The sequence below is a fragment of the Phascolarctos cinereus genome, unplaced genomic scaffold, assembly GCF_003287225.1.
Source record: "Phascolarctos cinereus isolate Bilbo 61053 unplaced genomic scaffold, phaCin_HiC Scaffold_9;HRSCAF=440, whole genome shotgun sequence".
In the NCBI taxonomy this organism is placed as follows: domain Eukaryota; kingdom Metazoa; phylum Chordata; class Mammalia; order Diprotodontia; family Phascolarctidae; genus Phascolarctos; species Phascolarctos cinereus.
The window spans coordinates 28,148,713-28,172,486 of record NW_027556402.1 but is presented as its reverse complement, the minus strand read 5'-3'; the positions used below and the strand labels follow the sequence as shown (position 1 = coordinate 28,172,486).

General features: G+C 37.6%; 1 protein-coding gene across 1 annotated transcript in view; it reads right to left on the bottom strand.

The window, feature by feature from the left end:
• The window catches only part of PTPN13 (protein tyrosine phosphatase non-receptor type 13), a 210,869-nt gene that overhangs the window by 164,537 nt on the left and 22,558 nt on the right, over nt 1-23,774 (bottom strand). The window contains 2 exon segments of the mRNA XM_078148659.1: nt 572-750; nt 12,998-13,117. Of these exon segments, the coding sequence (XP_078004785.1) occupies nt 572-750; nt 12,998-13,112 (294 nt within the window). The 5' untranslated portion in view covers nt 13,113-13,117.

Below are 23,774 nucleotides of genomic sequence, written 5' to 3'. Positions count from 1 at the left end.
AGAGGGGATGCATATTACTTATACTGCCAGATATGATTAATGTTCACGTTAGTTTTGATACACAGCTTTTATTTTCTCATTCTTTAAAAATCTTTGCTGTAGGGAATGGTTCACAGGCAGGCATATACTTCAGAAGTGAAAGTAACATAAAACCAAAATATATAAATAAAATAAAATTTTTCAAAATGTCTATTGCAAGTAAACTCAATCAAGCTACTTGAGAGATCCAGAAATCAGTTAATTAGAGGTCTAGTACAGAAATTTTTCAATCTTTGGGAACAAAAGCTGCAAAAAAAATCCCTAAATGGCACTCAAATGTCTCTATAACATCCAATGAAGGAAATGAAGTAGCACATAAAGGATTTTTATTGTAAAGAAATTTGCTTCCTTAGAGCACATTCTAGTATCTCAGATTAGTTTTAGCTTAGATAAAATTTTAACTGTGTCTCCTCAATAAATGACAACTTTAAATCTGAGTTTCTGGAAGTGCAATACAAAATGGATAGTGGGGGAGGTGAGGGGAAAGTCTACTATTTCTATTCTCATCTTTAAATAAAAGAGTTGCAGTTACCTTTTCAACATCTGAGAGAGAGTTCAGTGATTGGTTCTGAAGAATCTCAGGCGCAGTGAAGGCTCGAAGGTCTTGATGGGAAACACTCTCATCTGTAAATGATATACTGCCAGACGGTAACAGCAACAGTGACCACGGAGAAATGATAAAGCCAAGGGCGGTAGGATCTGCTGTGTTCACTAGTTCGATGGAAGAGAGGAAAAGAAACAATTAAAATGCAAATCTCAATTAGCAGAACTTTCTTCATATCACTTTGATCATTCTCAACACAAGATGACAACACAGTTAAATATTTCCTCAGATACACACAACAGGATATAAGACGAAGCATTTCTTCCCTGCTGTCTCCCTACATGAGATTAAGGACAGAATAAAGAATAAGTCAACCTTCACTTCAGTACAGGAGGGGGTACCCCATATCCAACTCTAAGACTGAAGTAGCACCATGTGTCAACAAGACCTTAATTTTTGAAAGCTGTAGAAGCACAGAAATCCTAGATGCTAGGAAACAGAGACTTTTAACTAATAACCCATCATAAAAGGTAACATTTGGGGGAGATTTTCCTTGTGAGTTAGAGAAATGATAAGTAGGTGGGACAGTGGATAAAGTGCTAGATCTGGAGTCAGAAAGCTTTAGTTGAAATTCAGCCTCAAAAACTTCCTGTCAGTGTGACATTTAATCTCTGTATACCTCAGTTTCCTCATCTGTAAAATGGAGATAAAAGCAGTCCCTATCTCAAAGAATCACTATGAGGATCAAATGAGGTAAAATTGAGAAAGCACTTAGCAGCACACTGCCTGGCATACAGTAGGTGCTATATAAATGCTGGCTATTATAAAATGTCCCAAAATATTCATGAGACAACGTTAGCAACTAGCCTACAGAGTTGATGGAATTTAGTTCCTTTCTGATCCACCATAATCAAAACCTGTCAGTGTTTGGGGCATAATTTTTATTTTCATTAATTACAGACTTTGAAATTGGAATGAGGTTTTTTGGGCACTTGCTAATTCTCTTGCCATAAAATATAATAATTTTAGGTACCTCTAGGGATAACTTTCTACTTCCAAAAATGAAAAATGCTTTTTTTTTGTAGCTTTTATGGTGACATTCCAGATCACTTTAGAATAAACTCCTTAAATTGTAAAGTTCTTATGCCCAAAGGGCTATGAAAATGTGCATACCCCTTGACCCAGCAATAGCACTTCTAGGGCTGTATCCCAAAGAGATCATACAAATGGGAAAAGGACCCACATGTACAAAAATATTCATAGCAGCTCTTTTTGTGGTGGCAAAGAATTGGAAATTGAGAGGACACCCATCAATTGGGGAATGGCTGAACAAGTTGTGGTATATGAATGTAATGGAATACTACTGCACTATAAGAAATGATGAGCAGGCAGACTTCAGAAAAACCTGGAAAGATTTGTATGGTCTGATGATGAGTGAAGCGAGCAGAACCAGGAGAACATTGTACACAGTAACAGCCATGTTGTGTGATGACTAATATTGATAGACTTAACCCTTCTCAGCAAAACAAGGATCTAAAACATCTCCAAAAGCCTCATGATAGAAAATGCTATCCACATCCAAAGAAAGAACTATGGAGTTTGAATGCAATGGAAGCATACTATTTGCTATTTTTTTTTCCTGTTGTGTTTTGTTTCCTCTTTCTGGTGGTTCCACCTATTGGTTCTAATTCTTATTTACATCACTAATGTGAAAATATGTCTAATAAGAATGTATATATATAGCTTCTATCAGATTAGGCGCCGTCTTGGGGAAGGAGGTGGAGGGAGGGAGAGAAAAATTTAAAACTCAAAAGCTTATGAAAGTGATTGCTGATAAATCAAAATAAATTAATTTTTTAAAATTGCGAAGTTCTACTCAGAGGAATGACTTAGAAAGTCTTTGTCATAAATGTAATTTTAGTTTTTCACCTGTCCAAAGTTTGCTAATATGTTTCATAGTGACTGCCAAAGAGCTAGACAGTGGACTTGTGGGATTAATGGAAGGTTTATTACACTCATCTGGTCAGCCCTGGGTAGACAAAGGCCCATTGGAGGCCAATGCCAGGATCACTAATTCATCCTCAATAGGCTTTCCTGACATCTATCCAGGTCAGAGACCAGGGGAGCACTACAGTGTCTAATCTGTACAGAACATTAGAGCGTCCCCTATTAACTGAAGTAAAACGAACATTCTCTTTTTAACTTCTGCACAAGTCAAGGTATCTTATACAGAGATCCTGTCTCACTGTCAGGAAGACTTGGGTTCAAATCCTGCCAGATATGTCAGTGTGTCCCTGGGCAAGACATTTAACCTCTTAATGCCCAGGGCAACTCTCTAAGTAGCCAAGCAGATGCAGACCTGCTTTCATAGTTTCCTCCCTGGAAGATCATAGGTCACATAAACAATAAGAAGTCAAGGTGATCTGAAATGATCTCTATCTATAAAGTGGCAGGGCACAGGACCCACATGCACTTCTAGATGTACCACTATGAACTGGGTGACTGTGGGCAGGTTATTTAACCCCTCTTGGCTTCAGTTTCTTCATCTGTAAAATGAAGAGGTCTTATTTTTTTCCCTAAAGAGCTAGATTTAGAAACATAGCATTAACATCAATTCTATACTATCTTTATTATGAAAAAATAATCCCTGATGATCCAAATCTCTTGCAAGATTTGTCGTAGCTCATGCTAACAAGAGTGGAAGGCAAATTCAAAGAATGCCAATGAGAATGTTGCCTTATTAAAAAGCATAGGAGGAAACTGCCAAACTTCTCTAGGATAAGCTCATCACCAGGAAATGCATCATCCTGGAGACTGCTCTTAGCATTGGTGTGCACACCTCATCACTACCCTTGGTCATTTCTGCCCCCATGAAGGGCTAGAGGGCAGAGCAAAAACTCCTCTCAAAGCTTCCCTTTACAGAAGGCTCAAAAGCCCAGCCACCTCTTCATCTGCCACCAGCTGCTCTGCTAGGTTTCAAGTCTACCACCATCATTACACCACTTCCTAGTGGGGGTGGGGACATAGAGAAGGAGGAAGATGAAGAGGAGGAGGAGACAGGAGAGGGACAAGAGGAGGAAGACAAGGGAAAGGGGAATTCTTTCAATATTCTTCAATTAAATTCTATTATTTGTTTTTTACTTTCCACTTTCAAATGATCAATAAATCCTGAGGTTTATGTTCATACTGATCTGATTCCTTTCCCTTCTGTAATCCTGCCTCAGCTCAAATTCCTTTACTCTTTTAAACTGAAAAGATTCAGTTAGACTTCTAGTCCTTTCAATTCATCACCTGACCACCCAGAGATTAATGTCTCCTGCCCTTGCACCCATATCCACTCACCTTCATGGCAACTATCTGCCTGGAATACAGATTTCTCCCTGGGACTTCTGTTCAGAGAAGGTTTTCTGAAGTGCTCATTTGAATTCTTAAGTTCTATTCCTTTCTTAACCCCAGGTACCACCCTCAAAGTTTTTCTCCTGCTCTCCTGGAATCATTCGCAACTCTCCCCACACCTGCCAAAGTGATTTTCCTGAAGTGCAATGTTACAGCCCCCTCCATCACAAGTCTTACTCAGGGGCTCTTTATTGACTCTAGTAGGATCAAACAGAAATAGTTCTGCCTTACCTGGCCCCTTCCTACCTTTCCAATGTTGTTACACATTATTCCCCTTCACATACTCTGTGAACCAATTACATTGGTCTTCATGAAGTTCCTCAAGCAAGAAACAATTACCTCCATCCATCTCCCCACTACAAGCCTTTTCTCAGGCTGTTCCCCCACCCGCATGCCTGGAACACTCTCCCTCTCTTTATCTGTCAGCTTCCTTAGCTTCTTCATCCTCCCTATGTTAGAATGTAAGAACCTTGAGGACAGGGACTGTCTTTTGCTTTTCTCTGTACCTCTCCAGATCTCAGTACAGTGCTTAATAAATTTATCTCGACTGAATGATGGACTTTTGGGAAAGCGCTGAAGCAGATTGGAATTGTAATCCAAAAATCACTAAATTAGCATATCCTTCAACTAGTGGTACCACTAGAGTTTGTACTGACATACACCTCAGAGATGTCAAAGAGAAAAGTAAAGAACCCAAATGGGGAAACATATTTATAGCCCCCTTTTTTGTTGTTGTAGCAAAGAACTGGAAACAAATTGGATGCCTGTCAACTGGGGAACTGCTGAATAAATTAATGTATGTGTATGTAACAGAATCTTATTGATGACAAAAGGGGTGGATTCAGAGGGGCCAAGGAGGATTTAATTGTAGGAACTGATGCAGTGAGATGAAGAACAATTTGTATAAGGATGACTACATCGTAAAGGGAGACAGCTACTGTATTCAAAGCTTTTCTGAGCTTGGAAAAATCACAACCTCCTTGGGCCTCAATCTCTTCATCTACAAAATGGGGCCAGGCTAGATGGCCTCTGCAGTCCTTTCACTAGCCGTCCTACTTGTGAAGCCAGGAGGGACCTCAGTCAGTCACAGACTCCCAGTCCAGTGCTGTCTTTGTTTCATCACAACTGCCTCTGTGACCTGGAAAATTCCAGCCAAGTCACTGAGCTGCAATGTGACTAGGGACTGCTAGGGTCAGGCGGATCTCAAAAGATACAGTTCCACGGGCCCCCGGGGAAACCGCCCAGGGTTAAAGGGAAGAAAGTATAAATTCAGATTCAATTCAGCATGAACGAAGAGAAAAATATATACTATGTTTCGCAGCATTTCCTTGATTTAGTGTCACAAATACTATACAGATTCTTAAAATCTTGCCTGCTTCTATTGGCAAAACAATAAATCTTGTCTCTGACTGAAAGAATGCTGGAGTGGCTGAATTCTTTTTAAGGCAGACCCACACCTTTTGCCCTTGAATTTTGGGATTCCCAGCACTCCTAGACCCAAACACAGTCTGAGACACTTACTAGCTGTGTGACCCTGGGTAAGTCATTTAACCCTGTTTGCTTCAGTTTTGTCCACTGTAAAATGATCTGGAGAAGGAAATAGCAAACCATGCCAGTGTCTCTGCCAAGAAAACACCAAAAAGAGTCACAAAGAGTCGGTCCCAACTATACAATCTAATAAACCAGTTTTATTGAGTGCCTGCTATGTACTTAGGACTATACACACATGTATGCACAGTTCCTAGTGCATCTAGGTGCTTAACAAAGTGCTGGTTGACTGACAAATCTATCCCTAGAAGCGCGCGTGCACACACACACACCCACACCCACCCCCGACATACGTAAGCATTATCTAAAGATACTGAAGGTTAAGTATTAAAGGAAACTATTTCTCAGATTTCTAGGTTAAGTGTTCACATGACAACTGTATATAACATTTTTTTCTGTGGGATATTTGGTTATGTTAGAAATCTTACTCTTATAACATGAAATATAGTAAAACACAATTTGGTGTGAGGTAAAACCACCACATATAATTTTTTTTTAATTTTAACACCATTTCCAATTTGTTTTCAAGTTTTTCACTTGCTCAATTCTAAAGCATTTTTCATAGCAATGAGTAAAATGCGACTTAAATCTTATTTTACTCCGTCTAAAAAAAGAGAACAATCTTGACATCTGCACATATCCAAACAATACTTCAAAACCACTGGAATTCTGTAATGGCTTCAGATCAGTGAGGCATCCAGTAGTTTTTATTTTACTGTGTTAACTACCAGACTCCTGAAGAAATTCCAGACTGTGCAGCTTAGAACAAAACCCTTGTTTTGTTTGCAAACAATGCTGACAATGCAAACAAACAATGTGCTTCAGAAAAACTGATTCTTAAGGGGAAAGGACAGCAAGAAGGAATGTAGAGCTTTGTGGACAGAGACAATTTGATGACCTTTGAGTATTTCTCTTGTAACTAATCTCTCATAAGCCAATGGACCCTGGCAGCTGGCATCAGGGGAATAACAACAGCATTTTCAATGGAATGAAAATTTAAAAAAAATTTTAAATGAACTTTTGTTTTTTTCCCTACTCATCTTAGGTCCCTTCTTAGAGTTCTTACAGAACTCTTCAGATGTGCACACATACTGATTCCTTTGATATATCAAGGCTTCAGACTACTCCTAAAAGGTTTAGTTTGTTGGTTTTTTGTTTTTGTTTTTGAGAGGTGGGAAGAAGCTCTTTTAATCATCCTTTCTATCTAGTTTCTACAAAGAAAATCCAAAAACAGAATGAACCAAAATGTTATTGTGAGTCTACATTTTCCTAGAGGACATATATAATGAAATTTGTTCCAACATCTATTACATTAAGAAAGCTTCCTCTACTTAACTGCACCTCCCCTTCCCACCAGCCTTTGCAGATCTCATCAATTCCCACGGGTTTGCAGATGACTGCCTATCTGTATATCTGACCCCAGTCTCCCTCCCAGTTCTAGTTAGCATTTATATAGCTCTTTAAGTTAGGCAAAACATCAGACATACATTATTATATCTGATCCCCACAACAACTTGGGAGGTAGCTACAATTATTCCTCCCATTTTGCAGATAAGGAAACTGAGCCAGTTAAGTGACTTGTCCTGGGGGGTCACACAACTCAAGACACAGTAAGGATTGGAGACCAAGTTGGAATCCAGGTCCTTCTGACTCCAGGCCCTATTCACAGGACAAATCAAGCTGGGAAAACTGGCTTCTAGACATTTCCAATTGGCAAATCTATCATATTTAAAACAGAACCCATCCCATCTCCAAACTTCTCTATTTCTGTTAATGTTTCCATTAGTCTTCCAGTCATCCAGTTTCATAACCTCAGAGTCCCTCTCCCTTATCACATATCCATATGCCACATGCCCAATCTGTTGCCATGCAATTTCCATTCTATCTCCCATCACTGGATAGCTCCCTAATTGTTCTCCATGATATAAGTCTCTCCTTATCCCAATCCATCTTCCATATGGCTGCCAAAATGTTCTGCCTAAAGTACAGGTGCTATGTCCATGCCCTATTCAAACTCCAACAGTTCCCCATTACCTCCAGGATCAAATCCAAACTTCTGTGTTTGGGCATTCGAGGCCTTTATGAAAATCCCACACCTCTATTTCTATGCTTCCTTTGGCCTATGCTTCATCACACTCCCCACCAACACAAATTCCTTCTACCTCAAAGACAACAAAGCTTTCCCCTGAAACTGAATGGGCCCTTCCTTCCTTGATTCAGCTTCTACATAGCTTCTGGTTCTAAGGAGGATGCTTCCTGGTCACCCAAGGGAATAAAAAGTCACACCTATGTGGAGTCCAGGCTCCTCTGATTTGGTAGATGTCTGAAGACCTGCCCTGATCATATATTATGAAGAAGGCCACGTGTATGAAAGCCAAGTACCACTGTAGTCTTGCTGCAGAACCCTGTTATGTTAGGGCTAAAGAAAACTTTGTTAATTAACAGTTCAATCACTTAAGAGCACCTCATTAAAATAGAAATTGAATCTGATCTAAGAGGGTACAAGCACCACACTCTACCTTAACATCTGGTTTAATCAGCACTGCCTCATGGTAGACATCATGGATAGAATGGAGGAAGGACACTGTAAATATAGAGGTGGAGGCAACTGGATGGCCAGATACTGCATGCTGGCACCTGGTCATATATGAGGAGTTTTCTCCACAGGACAGTGAGCACACTCCTGCCCACATGGAGTGGCTATCCCAGAGGGCCTTAGAGGACAATGCCTGGGAGGTCAAAGGAAGCCCCAACTCCAGTATCTCTTAGTTATTGTTAGCTATCCTGCAGAAGTTGGACAGCTAACATAATAAGACTGCAAGGGAATAGCCTTGGTTCACTTAGCAGCTAGAGAGAGATATTTACTTTCAGGACCATGCAATGACAGTGTAGGGGAAGCTACTGATGCTGAGGGACACCCAAGTGAAAGCATCTTTCTTGATGGGGGACAGGTTGCAAGCAAGAGTCTTATGACCACTTACTCAATGTCCTACAGGACACCCTGATGCATATTTGAAAAACTGCTGACTTGTTCCTCATCACCGGTAGAAGAACCTGACTGTGCTGGACATGTCATCTATGCTGTGTCCCTGATATTTCTGGTGCTTCTCTGACTTACTGTCACTACTTTTCATTAAGAAACCCACTGTGAATTTCAGAAATATGGCATCACCCCACACGTGGACTTGATTGTTAAGACAGGAGACTCAGCAGGCAGATTTCAGAAAAACCTGGAAAGACTTACATGAACTCATGCTGAGTGAAATGAACAGAACCAGGAAAACACTGTACATAATAACAGCAACACTGTGTGATGATTGACTATGAATGACTTAGCTCTTCTCAGCAATACAATGATCTGAGACAATTCCAAAAGACTCGTGATAGAAAACGCTATCCACATCCAAAGAACTATGGAGTCTGAACGCAGATCAAAGCGTATTATTTTCAATTTTTTTGGTTTTTTTGTTTTTCATGGGTTTTCCCTTTTTGTTCTGTTTCCTGACAACATGGTTAATGTGGAATTATGTTTAACATGACTGCATATGTATAACCTATATCAGACTGCTTACTGTCTTGGGGAGGGGGTGATGAGAGGGAAGGAGAAAAATGTGGAACTCAAAGTCTTTAAAAAAAAAACAAACAATGTTAAAAACTTAAAAAAAAAAGATATGAGACTCAGGTTTTCCAAAGTGGGAAGAAAAAGGCCAAGATTTCGGGGGAAGGGGTATTTCCCCTTAGTATTACTTATGTTAACAAGATGGTGTAGTAAAAGCCCTGCAAGCAATTAAATGATAGAAGGTCCTCTGTAAAGTCCTCAGGACCAGACCACAGAACTGACCTATTTCCCTACTTTCACTAACAGGGATTAGTTTTCCTTGAAAGACAACAAAGCTGTCTTTGGGCCTTGACTGACCCTTGCCTTCCTTAACAAAGTTTCCTGTTCACCTACAGAGCGTAAAAAGTCTCACCCACATCTAGCGGGGAGCCCCCTTAACTTGGTGGACTTCTAAAAACCATGCACATCTCCATTATCTGCTCTGCTGATCAGACCTGTTTCCATATGGAGATGGGTGGAAAAGCCATTGTTTCCTAGTAGCATATTCTTGCTTAGTTCCTGCAAAGTTGACTTCTTTTCGTTAAATGCCCAATGACTTGTGAGCACACCTCACTTCCTTCCAACATCCGATCTAATTAAGAGTGCCATCATTAAGTCAGCACCTAACAAGCTCCACAAACCGGAGACCCTGATGGAACTATGCAACTCTCACTTCACAGGCATCACTGAAATGCAGTAGGATAAGACCCATAACAGGAATATGGCTCTGCATGTATATACTTTCACCAAAACAAACAGATAAGGGAGAAGGATGTAGCATTTTTTTAAAAATATGATCATGTGAGGAAATCTAAGAATCTGAGGGCAAAAAGGATAGTGGAATTCATTGAGGTGAAGATGAGGGGAGGAGGAAACAGAAATGATTTTATCACTGACGTGATTATAGGTGATTATACAGGTGATTAATTCAGAAAACAGCCCACAAGCCTATCAAAAAGGCCAGATATAGGAGTGATGGGGAACTGTGATGATCCAGTCCTCTGCTGTAGCTATGTACCTGTCAACAGTAGAGCATCTTATGATTTCTTGACACGTCTTAATTAAAATTTCCTCTTTCAAAAAGCAGAAAAATCAAAAGCAGGAAATTCTATTTTGGATCTGATTCTCACTAAATGGGAAAAATTGGTTGTTGGGATAGAAATGATAGAAACTTTGGCTGGTAAAGACCATTCTCTCTCTGAATTTATGATAGAGAAAGCAGAGCTAGTAGGGTAAGAACTCTAGATTCTTGGCACGTGGTTTTCACAAGTTTAGGAGGGAAGATAAGTAGGAATCTGGTCTAAAATTCTTTGTTGCTGTTGTTCATTCAGTCACATTCCACTGTTTGTGACCTCATAGACCCTAGCAGCTAGGTCCTTCTATCCTCCACTATCTCCTGATGTCTATCCAAGCTCATGTACATCGCTTCTGTGACGCTATCTATCCATCTCCTCTTCTGCCATCCCCTTTTCCTTTTGCCTTCAATCTTTCACAACATTGTGGTCTTTTTCAACGAGTCCTGTCTTCTCATTCTGTGGCCAAAGTATTGAGCTTCAGCCTCAGTATTTGTCCTTCCAATGAACAGCCTGAATTAAAGTACTGACTGATTTGATTTGATCTCCTTGTTGTCCAAGGGACTCTTTCTTTTCCTTTTTTGTATTCTGAATTTAGCACACATTAAAATGGGAATTTTCTAGATATCATTGTTACCAATGATTTCTTAACTACTAAATACAATGGTATTTTCACAGTTCTCACTCTACTTGACTATCTTGCTTGCTTTGACTTCTCTGCCCACCAGCTCTGGCTTCGTTTCCCTCCTCTATGTCTGACCACTTGACAGTCACCATTGCAAGGTCATCTTCAGTTTCACCCGTCAAGCACAAGTATCCATCACGGCTTTATTCTGGCCCCTCTTCTCTTCTCTGTCTATACTCTTTCTCAGTGATCTTATGGGTTCAAATGATCATCTTTATGCAGATGATTCCCAAGTCCAATTATTTTTTAACTCTAATCTGAATGCAGTTGTTTTCTTTTCACAACACCAGTGTGTAGGCTAGTGTCTTACATCTAGTATAGATACTCTAAAATAAATAATTGGCTAAATGAAATGAGGAATATTTTCTGGCTCTTCTTCCAAGTTTGAGGGAAGCCTCTCAATCCTTCCCAGAACCTGTTTCCTATTTCATAAATTTTGAGAACCAAAATTTATGATGTTTGTGAAAACCCCTGGTAAACAATAAAGCACTATATAATATGCAATTTAGCATTACCATCTCTGGGTATAGGCCCTTATGTATATCCACTATGACCCCAAGTCACACTGTATTTCCACTCTGCTGCCACTTTTGGGTCCTGAGTATCCTACACTGGTTAAAGAAGACTGCATTCTATTTGGCCTGAAAGACTAATCTCCTAGACCTCATGGTCTAGGATCTACCATCCTGATGATTACCACTGCTCTGAATGCCAGGAAGTCCTGGACTAACTTACTGCTTGCTCATCTGTTCAATTTGTACCATATTCACAAGTTAGTTCTAGTCCTGATGAATCTTGGCATTTAAAAAAAGGATCTATTCTATGCTAGCATCTAAACTAAGTGAGTTGCCTTACATGACAAACTTACATAGCCTTTAGCATCCTAGGAAGCTGTCTTCTGCTTCCAAGGTTATACTTCCTAGAGAGCTTTTCCATCACACTGATGTATATACAGGAACATTAAGCATAAAAAGCCTTCCAGGGAGGCAGCTAGGTGGCACAGTAGGTAGAATGCTGGATCTAGAGTCAGAAAGACGATTTCAAATCCAGCCTCTGACACTTACTAGGCTACGTGACCCTGAGCAAATCATTTACTCTCTCTCAGCCTCAATCAATTAGTCAATTAGCATTTATTAAGCATCTCTTACATGCCGGGTACTGTGCTATGTTCTGGAGACAAAAAGACCAGAAAAACAAAACAAATGAACAAACAAAACCAGTTTTCTCATCTGTAAAAATAGAGATAATAATAATAATAATAATATCTCCTTCCCAAGGTTATTATAAAGCACTTCAAAAATCTTAAAGGGCTAGATAAAAGCCAGATTTTTCCGTGATGCAAGACTTTTCCAATGCAAAGCTATAGAGGCTAGGTTGTATACTTTTAGAGTAACAGAAAGAAAAATGATTAATCCTTGGTCTCATAACTGTTCTTTAAATTATTTACAAAAAAAAAATACGCCTGACAGGGAAAACTTTTATGAACTAATGCAAAGTTAAAATAAGAAGAACCAAAAAAGCAATATTCACAATGAATATAACAACGTAAACAAACAAAAAAAGACAAAAGAAAACAAAATGGAATTCTTAGTAATAGCTAAGATTAGCCCCAGAAGAGAACAGAGAAAATATAGTTTCTCCTGATCTTTGCAGAGATAAAAGATAATTGATGTGGAAAATTGTATATCATTATTCATGTATATATATTATCACACATGAAGTGTGTCAGTTTTGCTAAACCGCTGGTATTTTCTTTTCTAATCTCTTTTAGAAGGAATGACTTGCTGGGTAGAAGAGGAGGCATATATTTGGAAATGAATATGATAGAAAAAAAAACACCAAAAAATATTATCAATAGAAAGAGAAATAATATTTGACAAATGATTAAACTCATTTGCCTCTTTTAAGTAGGACAGTGAAGGCTAAAGGTACGGAACTGTTGTTGTCTAAGTTATCCAACCCACTTATTTTGTTAGATGGCTTTGCTTCACCATTTTTATTTGTTAACAGTCAGTGTTCAGTTGGATAAGAAGGGAAGAAATGACAGTGGAGTAAAAAAAACACAAGTCAGCAAGAAAACATTGACATTTGATACTTGGATAAATAAAGAATACCTTTTCTGAATAATTCCTGAAGACTTTCTGCACTTTGACTTAATACGGCCCATATCTCTTCCTCCTGCAGTGGTCCTCCCCGAACCTCCAAGGCCTCAGCTAATGACACATGCATATTACCTAGAAAAGAAAAATAACTTGAGAATTTTCACAACTGCCATTCAATAGCATTGCCTTTTTATAAGTCAAAGCTCTATAAAGTAAGCTACTGAATCACCAAAATTTCAAATCTAATTAAACATCAAAACCAACATAAAAACATAATGGAAAGTATAATTATATGACTTATGGGCCTTCCACAAAAAGCCTAGCAACTATTTGAAACTTGCCCCAGAAAGACCATCAAAAAAAAAATTAAATAAACTAAACTAAAATAAAAGGCCTCCCCAACACCTTTCCCTTGTTCTTCAAGGTTCTCTCCAATTATACCAGAAAAAAGGTATCTTTAGCTTCCCTCAAACCATCATTCTTACCATTCTCCCTCCAACTAAAAACTGCCATTTCTATACTATTTCATTTGGCTCTTAAAGCTACAGTAGCAATAACTATATAGTCTCTGTAATGGGCTTACAAAACAAATGTTACACAGATGGTAAAATGCATCTACTCAAAATCTAGACCAACACATTACCATTCCCACTGAATCTGTTTTGCTTGGCTATGCATATTTGTTACTAAGGTTTTGGTTTTTTCTTTTCTTTTCTTTTTTTTAATTTTAGGGTGGGAGTAACAGGAAAAATGAATTGGCTTTAGGGTTACCCCCCCCAAAAAAAAAGACAGAAAAAGAAAAGAGAAACATTCAAGTATTTTTTTTACTGCAATGAAAAGAGCAGAAAGAAGAAAAGACACAGTCAGGAAGGACAGTTTTGAAAGTTATGTACTGAACTTACTACATACTTAAAAGGAAAAGCAAATTACATAAGTCACATTTTCATATATAACCCTTTTTCTAATCTACTTTGTATATGGAAATACTCTTTTATGTGGTATTAAGTTACAAAGGTTAAAATTTTTTAAAAAAAGAAATATTCTCATTAAACCAGGGAAAAACAGGATTATGTCTTTTCAAAGGTTAGAGAATGACTATATAAATGAGCTATCAAGATAACCTGTACCATTAAAATTATAAACACATACACACACACACACAACCACACACACAAAACATGAAAACCCTGAAATAATGTAAAGCAAACAGAACTAAAAGAACATAGATACTGACAACAAATATTTTTAAAACAAAAAAAAAACATGTGTATACACACAGAAACAGGTCAAGCAGATCAAAAAGAGAACACAGTAAGCTACTGGCGCTTTTTTTTTTGTTTTTGGTGAGGCAACTGGGGTTAAATGACTTGCCTAGAGTCACACAACTAGTGAGTGTCATGTGTCTGAGGCCGCATTTGAACTCAGCTCCTCCTGACTTCAGGTCCAGTGCTTTCTCCACTGAGCCACCTAGCTGCCCCTAGCTATTGGCTTCTTAAGGTGCTTTTAACAGGTAAACTGTCATGAGTAAATGGCTATAGTAGTAGGGGAATGGTTTTTTTCTTTGCTTATTTTTGGTGAAACAAGCTCTCTCTTTCCACACACACACACACACACACACACATAAATATACATGTATTTTTAAACTACAGTGTGACAAACAAGAGGACTATGGGATCACAGATCTAGAAATAGAGGGAGACTTCAGAAGCTTCCTAATCTTACAGATGAGGAAGCCAAAGCTCAACAAAGCCAAAAGATTGGTCCAATGGAGGAGGAAAATTCTGGGCATTTTATATATGAAGAATTCAGACATAACCTCTTCAAAGTATATTTATCTACTTCTAGCCAAGTTGGCTGCCTGAACAAGCTGCCAACTCCTACACACCTATTCCAATGAAACCCCAAAATCCATATTAGAGAGAGTAGTGATCAAGAAATCCAAAAAAGAAACAATAATGACTTCTTCTATCCCTAGAACTACCAAAAAAAAGAAAAAAATCATCCATCTTACAGACGATTTGAAAATAGGATCCCAACAAAGACAGTGACAACAAAGGTAAACAAGCCCTTAGTTTCCCAGTAGGACCAGAAAAGGACCATAGACATGTATGTGTAAAAGAGTAGGAAAGTCACAGCGTAGGCCCATGGAAGTATGGCAGAGCAGCATCATATCAGTGCAGGCCAGTCTGCAATCAGATCAACAAAACAGTCAACAGCATCTTATCCTGAGATGCCTTAGAGTGGGGGCCCTGACGATTCAGTTCCCTGAAACTCAATGATCTAGGAGCGTCTAACACAAGGAGAGGGAGATAAGCACAAGAAATTAAGGGACTCTGAGAGTAAGGCTAACCACCCTATCTAAGAGCACAGCAGAGTACAGATCCCAGATCTTGACACAAAGACACAATTCAGGAAATAAGGCTTTTTGAAAACATGAGTAAATCAAAGAAGAAAAGAACCGGTATAAAAAAAAATTACTGCAAATCTAAAGAATCCCTCCAAAAAAAAAAAAGAATAATTCTGTAACAACTGAAAGCCAAGACTCAAAGGAAAAATCCATTATTTTCCAAAAACGATGACATAAATACATAAAAAAAAGAAATGAGATATAAAAAATGAAATAAAAGCTCTTGAGGAAAGAAGTAGAAGGAAAATAAAAAGCCAAGTGACAGGCTCCCTAAAAACTAGGACTGAGTTATGATTAATGAGAAATTAGAACACAATCAAAAGATTTTTTTAAAAACCTGAAAAAGTATGAGATCTGATATAAAAAAAAAACAAAAAACTGACCTGGAGAAAAGGTAGAAGTGATATTTTAAGAGATAACAATCACTGGACTATCTGAAAATAATGATTTTTTAAAAAACCAATAAAACAAGACACTCTATTTCAAGAAAGTGTAAATAAAAACTGTCCACATCTATTAGAATTGGAAGGCAAAATATAGGGAAATATCCATTAATCACCTCATGAGAGAAACCTCAGAAGATTTCAGAAGTCCAAGAAATATCATAACCCAAATCCAGAGTATCAAGGTATTTAAGAAAAAAATACATTAAGCATTAAGGAAGAAGCAATTCAAGTATTAAAGAATCACAACCAGGATCATACAAGACCTATAAATGTCTCTATACAAAACAAGAGAGTTTGGAACACAATATTCCAAAAGAGAAGAGCTGGACTTGCAGCCAAAAGTAAGTGACACCCTGTAAATCCAAGGCTACAAGGAAGAGTGAGGGAAATAGGTTTTCAGTGGAATAGGGGAACTTGATTAGAAGACCAGCACTTAATAGTAACAAATACAAATATAATTTAAAAAATAGAAAGGTAAGTTTTTTTAGCAACTAGAAGAGGCTGTGGCTATGTATTTTTTTTTTAACATTCTCATAGGGGTTGAAGAAAAAGGTATCTTTTCAAAATCTTAATAATGTTAAAGGGTATTAAGAGAGTTAAATAAAGAGAAAAAAAAGACATCGGGATAGATAGGTTCCTGTTTCAAAAGTTTGAAGAAGAGAAAAGAGAGAAAAAGGAATATATCATTGTAGGAAGCACAAAAAAGGGGTAGAACTTGCTATGTGTGAATTCTGTAAAAAGATTGGGCTAAAAAAAGTACATAAACAAGGAGGAAGGAATGGGAGTGGGGGGGTGGGGATGACAACAGGGCATCAGATGAGCCCTATCTGAACTGGGAAGGGCAAGCTGCAGTTGTCCTCACCTATATCTCACTACTGGCCTCAGACGGCTCCAGAGGAGAAAGTGCGGCTGGTGCCTTTGCACTTAAATTCAATTCTCTTGGAAGTCATGGCATCACCTTCCTGATGTCGCAGTCCTCTTTAAGAACAAAGGACAAGCAACAACGTAAAGTGGACAAGAAGGATTAGACATGATAGCTGAACAAATTGTGGTATGTGAATGTAATGGAATATTACTGCACCACAAGAAATGAGGAAAGGATTGCAGTGAATTGAGGTAGCATAAACTGATGCTGTGTGAAATGAGCAGAACCAGGAGTAAATTTAAAGGCTAACACTATAAAGAACAACAACTCTGAAAGACTAAAGACCGGATCAACATGACAACTCTCTCCTATTAATAGGACCTATTATGTGTGTGTGGCAGGAGGGGAGGATGATGTGGGGGTATCAATATATCAGTACTGAAAGAGAGAGGGAAAGGAGGGCAGTGGTTCTCAAAATGTGGTCTACACAGGGGTACAGGGGTCAAAACTTTTTCACAATAATACTAAGTTAGTAAAGATCAGTAGATACAGCTTATATAAATACAAAAGTTCTTTGAGGAGTCCTCAGTAATTTCTGAGAGTATGAAGGGGTCCTAGGACCATAAAGTTTGAGAAACTATCTTAGGGAATGACCAGGTCTCTCACTCAGTATCTTTAACTAATTCAGTAAGTAAAGAGGGCCCTGAGTACACACTTGGCTTCAATTGAAGTGTTCAAGAAATGTACAGTGGATGAAATAATTAATGAAACCCTATCCTTAAACTTATATACAAGTTTATAGAGAAATGAATATGTAACTGTGAATTTCTATTTCACACCACTTGGTGGTTTTTTTTAAATGCATAATACATTCTACATATTACTTTCAAAATTCTACTTGTCTGTGCTTCCTTCAGAACTATCTTCTGTTATTTTTCAATTTCTGAGGGGTGGAATAAAAGCTACCTGGACCCAAAACAAATGCCCCATCTTGCCCCCCCCAAAAAAAAAACCCTGAGGACACTGGGCAGAAGTGGAATTCATGATTCTTAATTTCCAATTCTAAGGTGCTTCTTTTAACTCAAATATTTATTTTCTGGTCAAATATAAGTGAATATTTTAAAACAATTCAGGCATTAGACAGTTGTTTATCAATTCACAGAAGAAAACAGAATTAATTAAAAAGTTCATTCTATAAGCTATGACCTCAAAAACTATCAAAGACTGTCTATCTTTACTGTTCAAAAAAAAAACCTTAAAAGTTAACACACTATGCCAAAATAGCTGGAAGAATAATTTTGTAGGAAAGGACATGAAAGGCCTAAAGCAGCAGGGGACAGAGTTTGTTTACAGATGTTAACATTTCACATGGTTTTCAAAGCGTAGAGAGAGAACTCATGCCCTCTGCTAAGGACCAAGAGGTAGAAGCTAAATGGAAATAATAACATGAAACCTGCTTCACTGTCATGTTCCCGGAGCATCATTGAGAGCTTAGAAGAGACCTTCAAAATCCTCAAGTCTGTTTTCAGGTTGGAACTGATCCCAAGACAAATGACTTGCCCACAATCACACAGGGAGTAAACAGCCAAACCAGGGTTCAAATCCAGATCCTCTGACTCCAGATACACTCTCAATGTTGTACACACCACCACTACCACGGGTGCTGTTGTTCTCTTACTTATTTAGTGGAAATTGCTTGATTTTAGGTTGGAGGCCCTGGGTTCAGGTGCCAGTTCTGCCCCTTCCTGCCTCTGTGATTCTGGACAAGCCATGTCAGTTCTCTGGGTCTCAGTTTCCTCAAAAAGAGGACTGGCAAAGCCGTAAGAGTGAAGCAGCAGCAGTAGTAGCACAGCCCAGTACCCCAGTAGAGCCTCTCCACAAAGATCCAGAAAATGCCCCAGGCTGACTCCTGATCAGGGAAACCAAGAGGGGAAAAAGCCATAGTGAGTTTTATGTCCAGGCCAGGCCATCAGAGGGAGGCAAATGGGGGTCTGTGTGGGTCTGGCCACTGCGGAGCATTCCAACCCAGAGAAACTGAAAGAGGTCCCCAACACCCTAAGGAAGGAACAGAAGGATCCTAGAGGACAGAAGCTCAGTCCAGATAGTCTCCCCATAAATGTGTAGAGCCAAACCCCAAAATAAATTCTTATGTCGCAGGAAGTAGGCTATAAAAATGAGCAAACAAAGGGACAGCTAGGTGGTGCAGTGGATAGAGCTCCGGCCTTGGAGTCAGAAGGCCCTGAGTTCAAATCCAGCCTCAGACACATAACACTTCCTAGCTGTGTTGACCCTGGGCAAGTCACTTAACCCCACTGCCTAGCAAAACAAACAAACCAACAAGAGAACAAGAAGAAAAATGGGAAAGCTATGAAAGAAAGAACTAGAAAGAGAAGTAACAGTTTGGAACAAGAGGTACAAAACCTTGCCCAAGAAAAAAACTCCCTGAAAATTAGAACGGACCAATTAGAAGCTAATTATTCCATGGCCTCACTGAAAAAACAACTGACCTGAAAAACAAATAAAAAAGAGATAATTTAAGAATCACTAGACTGCTTGAAATGCATGTCCAACAAAAAGAACCTTGATATCCTAATTATTAAAAAGAAACAAAATAAACCCTTCACTTCCCAATTCTCTTAAAATCAGAGAGCAAAGTAGAAATAGAAAGAAACTACCAGTCACCTGCTGAAAGAAACTCCAAAATGAAAACTGACAGCAACATTATAGCTAAAATCCAGAGCTTCCAGGTCAAAAGAAAAAGGCTAGAAGTAGAAAGAAGGAAAGAATTCCAGCACCAATAAGCCATAGTCAGGACTACACATAATTTTGCAGGCACCATTATAAAAGAGTGGATAATTTGGAATACAATGTTCTAGAAGGCAAAAGACACTGGCTTACAGCCAAGAATAACTCACCCAGCAAATTTTAGTATAATCCAATAGGGAAAAATATGAACCTTCAATGAAATTCAGGCCTTCCCAGCATTCTTGTGAAAAGACCAGAGCTGAGTAAAAACTCTGAAACATAAACACAGGCATCAAGGGAAACATAAAAAGGTAAGCACGAATGATCATAAGGGAGTAAGAAAGGATAAACTGTTTACATTCTAATACGGGGGGATGATACATGTGTTGCCTCAAACTAACATTATCAGGGGTTATAAAGGCAGAGGACTAGAAAGTGGTTTGGTTATGTTTAGATCTTAAAAGAAAAATGGAATGGAAGAAGAAAAATGCAATGGAGGAAGAAAAGAAAAAGGAAGAATGGAGAAATTACTTTACATAATTGGGGTGCACAAGTATAAGTCTATAAAAACAAGGAAGAAGGGGTAGGAGGAGTAAGCAATCTTACTCTCTTCTGAACTGCTAAAACGAGGGAAAAATACACATGGAGTTGGGTTATAGAAATACATTTTAATCAACAAGGAAAGAAGATAAGTGAAAGAAGGGACTAAAGAGGGAGGGTAGATTAAGTGAGAGATCAGGGTGAAGTAAAATAAAACCTAACTTAGGAGAGTGGAATTCAAAGAGAAGCATAAATGAAAATTTCAAAAGGGTAAGAACCTGTTATTGGGCTCTGAGTGAGGGGGAGAGAGAGAGACAGGGAAACAAGCAGATCACAGAAAACTTGGACCATTGGTACTAAGCTCACTCACACCTCTCTCACAATCCTCTTCTTTATAAAGAAGGGACAAGAAACAAAGAAAGAAAAGTGTCAGAGAATAGGATGAAGGGATATATACAAATAACAGTCACAACTGTCGAATGTGAATGGGAAGAACTAATCCACAAAATGGAAAGGGATAGCAGAATGTATTAGAAACCAGAATCCTTACAGGAAACACATCTGAAATAGAAAGAAAGACACACAAAGCTGGAGCAGAATCTGTTGTTTCAGCTAAAGTAGAAAAGACAGGTGTAGGAATCATGATCTCAGACAAAGCAACAACAGAAAAGAATTAAAAGAGATGAACAGAGAAACTATACTTTGCTGAATGGTATTATAGAAAATGAATTAATACCAATACTTAACATATATGCACCAAATAACAATGCACCTAAGTAATTAAAGGAAAACTTAAATGAGTTATAAGGAGAAATAGACAATAAAACTATAATAGTAAAAGATCTCAATTTCACCCTATCAGACCTAGACAGATCTAATAAAAAAACAGAAAAGGCAAGAATATGAGTAGAATTTTAGAAAACTTAGATATGATAGACCTTTGGAGATTATGAAATAGGTACAGAAAGGAGTATGCATATTCTTCAGCTGTATATGGCACTGTCACAAAAAAAAAAGGCTATTAGGATATGAAACCTTCAATACAAATGCAGAAAGCCAGTAATATTATACATTATTTGCAAATATAATACAATAAAAACTATGTTCAATAAAGGGGTGCTTTTAGAAAAAAATTAAAAGTTAACTGGAGACTAAAATTCTAAAGAATGAGTGGATCAAAGATCAAATCAGAGAAATAATCAATAATTTCATTAAAGATAATAACATTGACACAAATACTAAATTTTTTGGGATTCAACCAAAGACTTCTTTACAGAAAAACTTTTGTCTCTAAACACCTTATCAGTAAAAGAGAGAAAGAGCAACTGACTGAAAAAGCAACAAACTAACAAACCACAATTAAACACCAAAACAGAAATCCTAAAAGTAAAAAAAAAAGAATAAAACTGAAAGCAAAAAAACTGAATAAATAAAACAAAAAGTTGCTTTCTTTTCTTTTTTATTATTGAAAAAAAAATAAACCATTATCTCATTTAATTTTGAAGAAAGAAAGCCAAACTACCACTATCAAAAATGAAAAAAGTGAATTCACAACCAATGAAAAGAAATAAAAGGAAATGTTTTGCCCAATTATAGGCCAATAAAACTGGTGTGCTCTTGGGCGTGAGCACACACACACACACATACACCCCCCCCAGATTAACAGAATAGACAGGAGAGGACTGAAATAACCTTATCTTAAAAGAAACTGAAAAATCTATGTGAAAATTTGAAAAGAAAAAGAAATTGAACAATCTATACATGAACCTCCAAAGAAAAATAATCCCAGGACCAGACAGATTTACAAGTCAAATCTATTAGTGGAACTGATTAAGTATGCAATATATGGAAGCAAATAAGCATAGTGACCTAGTGTTTGAGAAATTCAAATATCCTAGCTATTGCATCAAGAACTCAATATCTGACAAAACTACTGGGAAAATTAGAAAACACTCTAGAAGAAATTAGCTATAGACAAATATCCCAAATCCTATAACAAGATAAGCTCCAAATGACTTAGGCATAAACAGTGATAGTATAAACAAATTAGAGGAACAAAGAAGAAACTACCACATCAATGGATAAGGGAAGAATTCATGACCAAACAAGAGATAGAGAGGGTCACAGAAAGTAAAATAGACAATTTTGATTACATAAAATATATATGTTTCCACGCAAACAAAACCAATGCAACCAAAATCAGATAAGAAGCAGGTAAATCAGGTAAAACAAAACAAAACAAAAAGTCTGATAAAGGTCTCATTTCTAAGATAACAGAGAATGGATTCAAAATTTTAAGAATAAAAGCCATTCCCCAACTGACAGATATGCAAAGGATATGAACAGGCAGTTGTCAGAGGCAGACATGCAGCTTTCAATAACCTTGAGAAAAATGTCCTATAACACTATTATAGAAATATACATTAAAACAATTCTGAGGCTCTACCTTACGCCCATCAGATTGGCAAAGCTGACAGAAAAAAATGACAAATGTTGGAGGGAGTTGTAATTAATGCACTTTTCGTAGAGAACCAGTCCAACCATTTTGGAAAATAATTTGGAACTGTGCTCACAATTATTAAACTGTGTATACCATTTGATCCATAGATACCACTACTAGACTTATACCACCAAAAGATTAAAAAAAATGAAAAAGACCTATATGTGCAAAAATATTTATAGCAGCTCTGTTTCACAGTGGCAAAGAATAGGAAATTGAAAGGGTACCCATCAATTAGGGGAATACCTGAACTAGATAAAAGTATATAAATGTGGGGGGCAGCTAAGTGACCTCAGACACATAATACTTACTAGCTGTGTGACCCTGGGCAAGTCACTAAACCACAATTGCCTCACACATACCCAAAAAAAAGTATATGAATGTGAAAGAATATTATGGTGCTGTAAGAAATGATGAAGTAGATGGTTTCAAGGGAAGAATCTGGGAAGACTTATATGAATCAATACGAAGTAAAGTGAGCAGAATCAGAAGAACCATTTATACAGTAAAAATATTGTAACACAATAAACTTTGAAAGTCTTAGGAATTCTGATCAACACAATAACCAGCCATAATTCCCAAGGACTCATGAAGAAACCTTACAGAGATAGAGAGGTGAGGATAAACACAGACTGAGACACATACTTTATATACAACATTTGTTTTGCTTGACTATACATGTTTGCAGTAGGATTTTGTTTTTCTTGATTTCTCAATGGAGGTGTTGTGGGGAGAAGTGAGAGGAAGAATTCTTCCTTTGAAATAAAATTTATTTAAAAATTTTAAAAATAAAAAAAAGAACTGGACTACATAATTTTCAAGGTGTCTTCCAGCTCTAAATCTATGATTTTTTGAGCTTACAAAGCTGATCTCAATCTTAGAATGACAAACATTATATAAATATTTATATATGGTCTCTTAAGTTTTTTTAAGTTAAAAAAAGTTTTAAAGATCACAAACTAGCAATAATTTAAGGATTTGGGTTAGGTCAACAGCCTCATTTTTAAAATCCAAGGTTTTGTTTATCGGGGATTAAAGGCTGAGCTTCAACAAATAGGGTTTTCAAGACAAAGTTGGGCACTGGATAAAATATGGTCAAAGTTCTTCCATTGTGACTTTGGCCCAGGAGCATCTATGTAGTTGAATTTACTTAAAGATTCAGAGCTACAGGACAGAACTGCATTTTTTATTAATGAATAATAAACTGTTTACTTTTCTAAAAAAAAGGAATAACTTTTAAGGCTTTTCATTAATCTAACGAGGACATGCATATCTGCCTGATATGT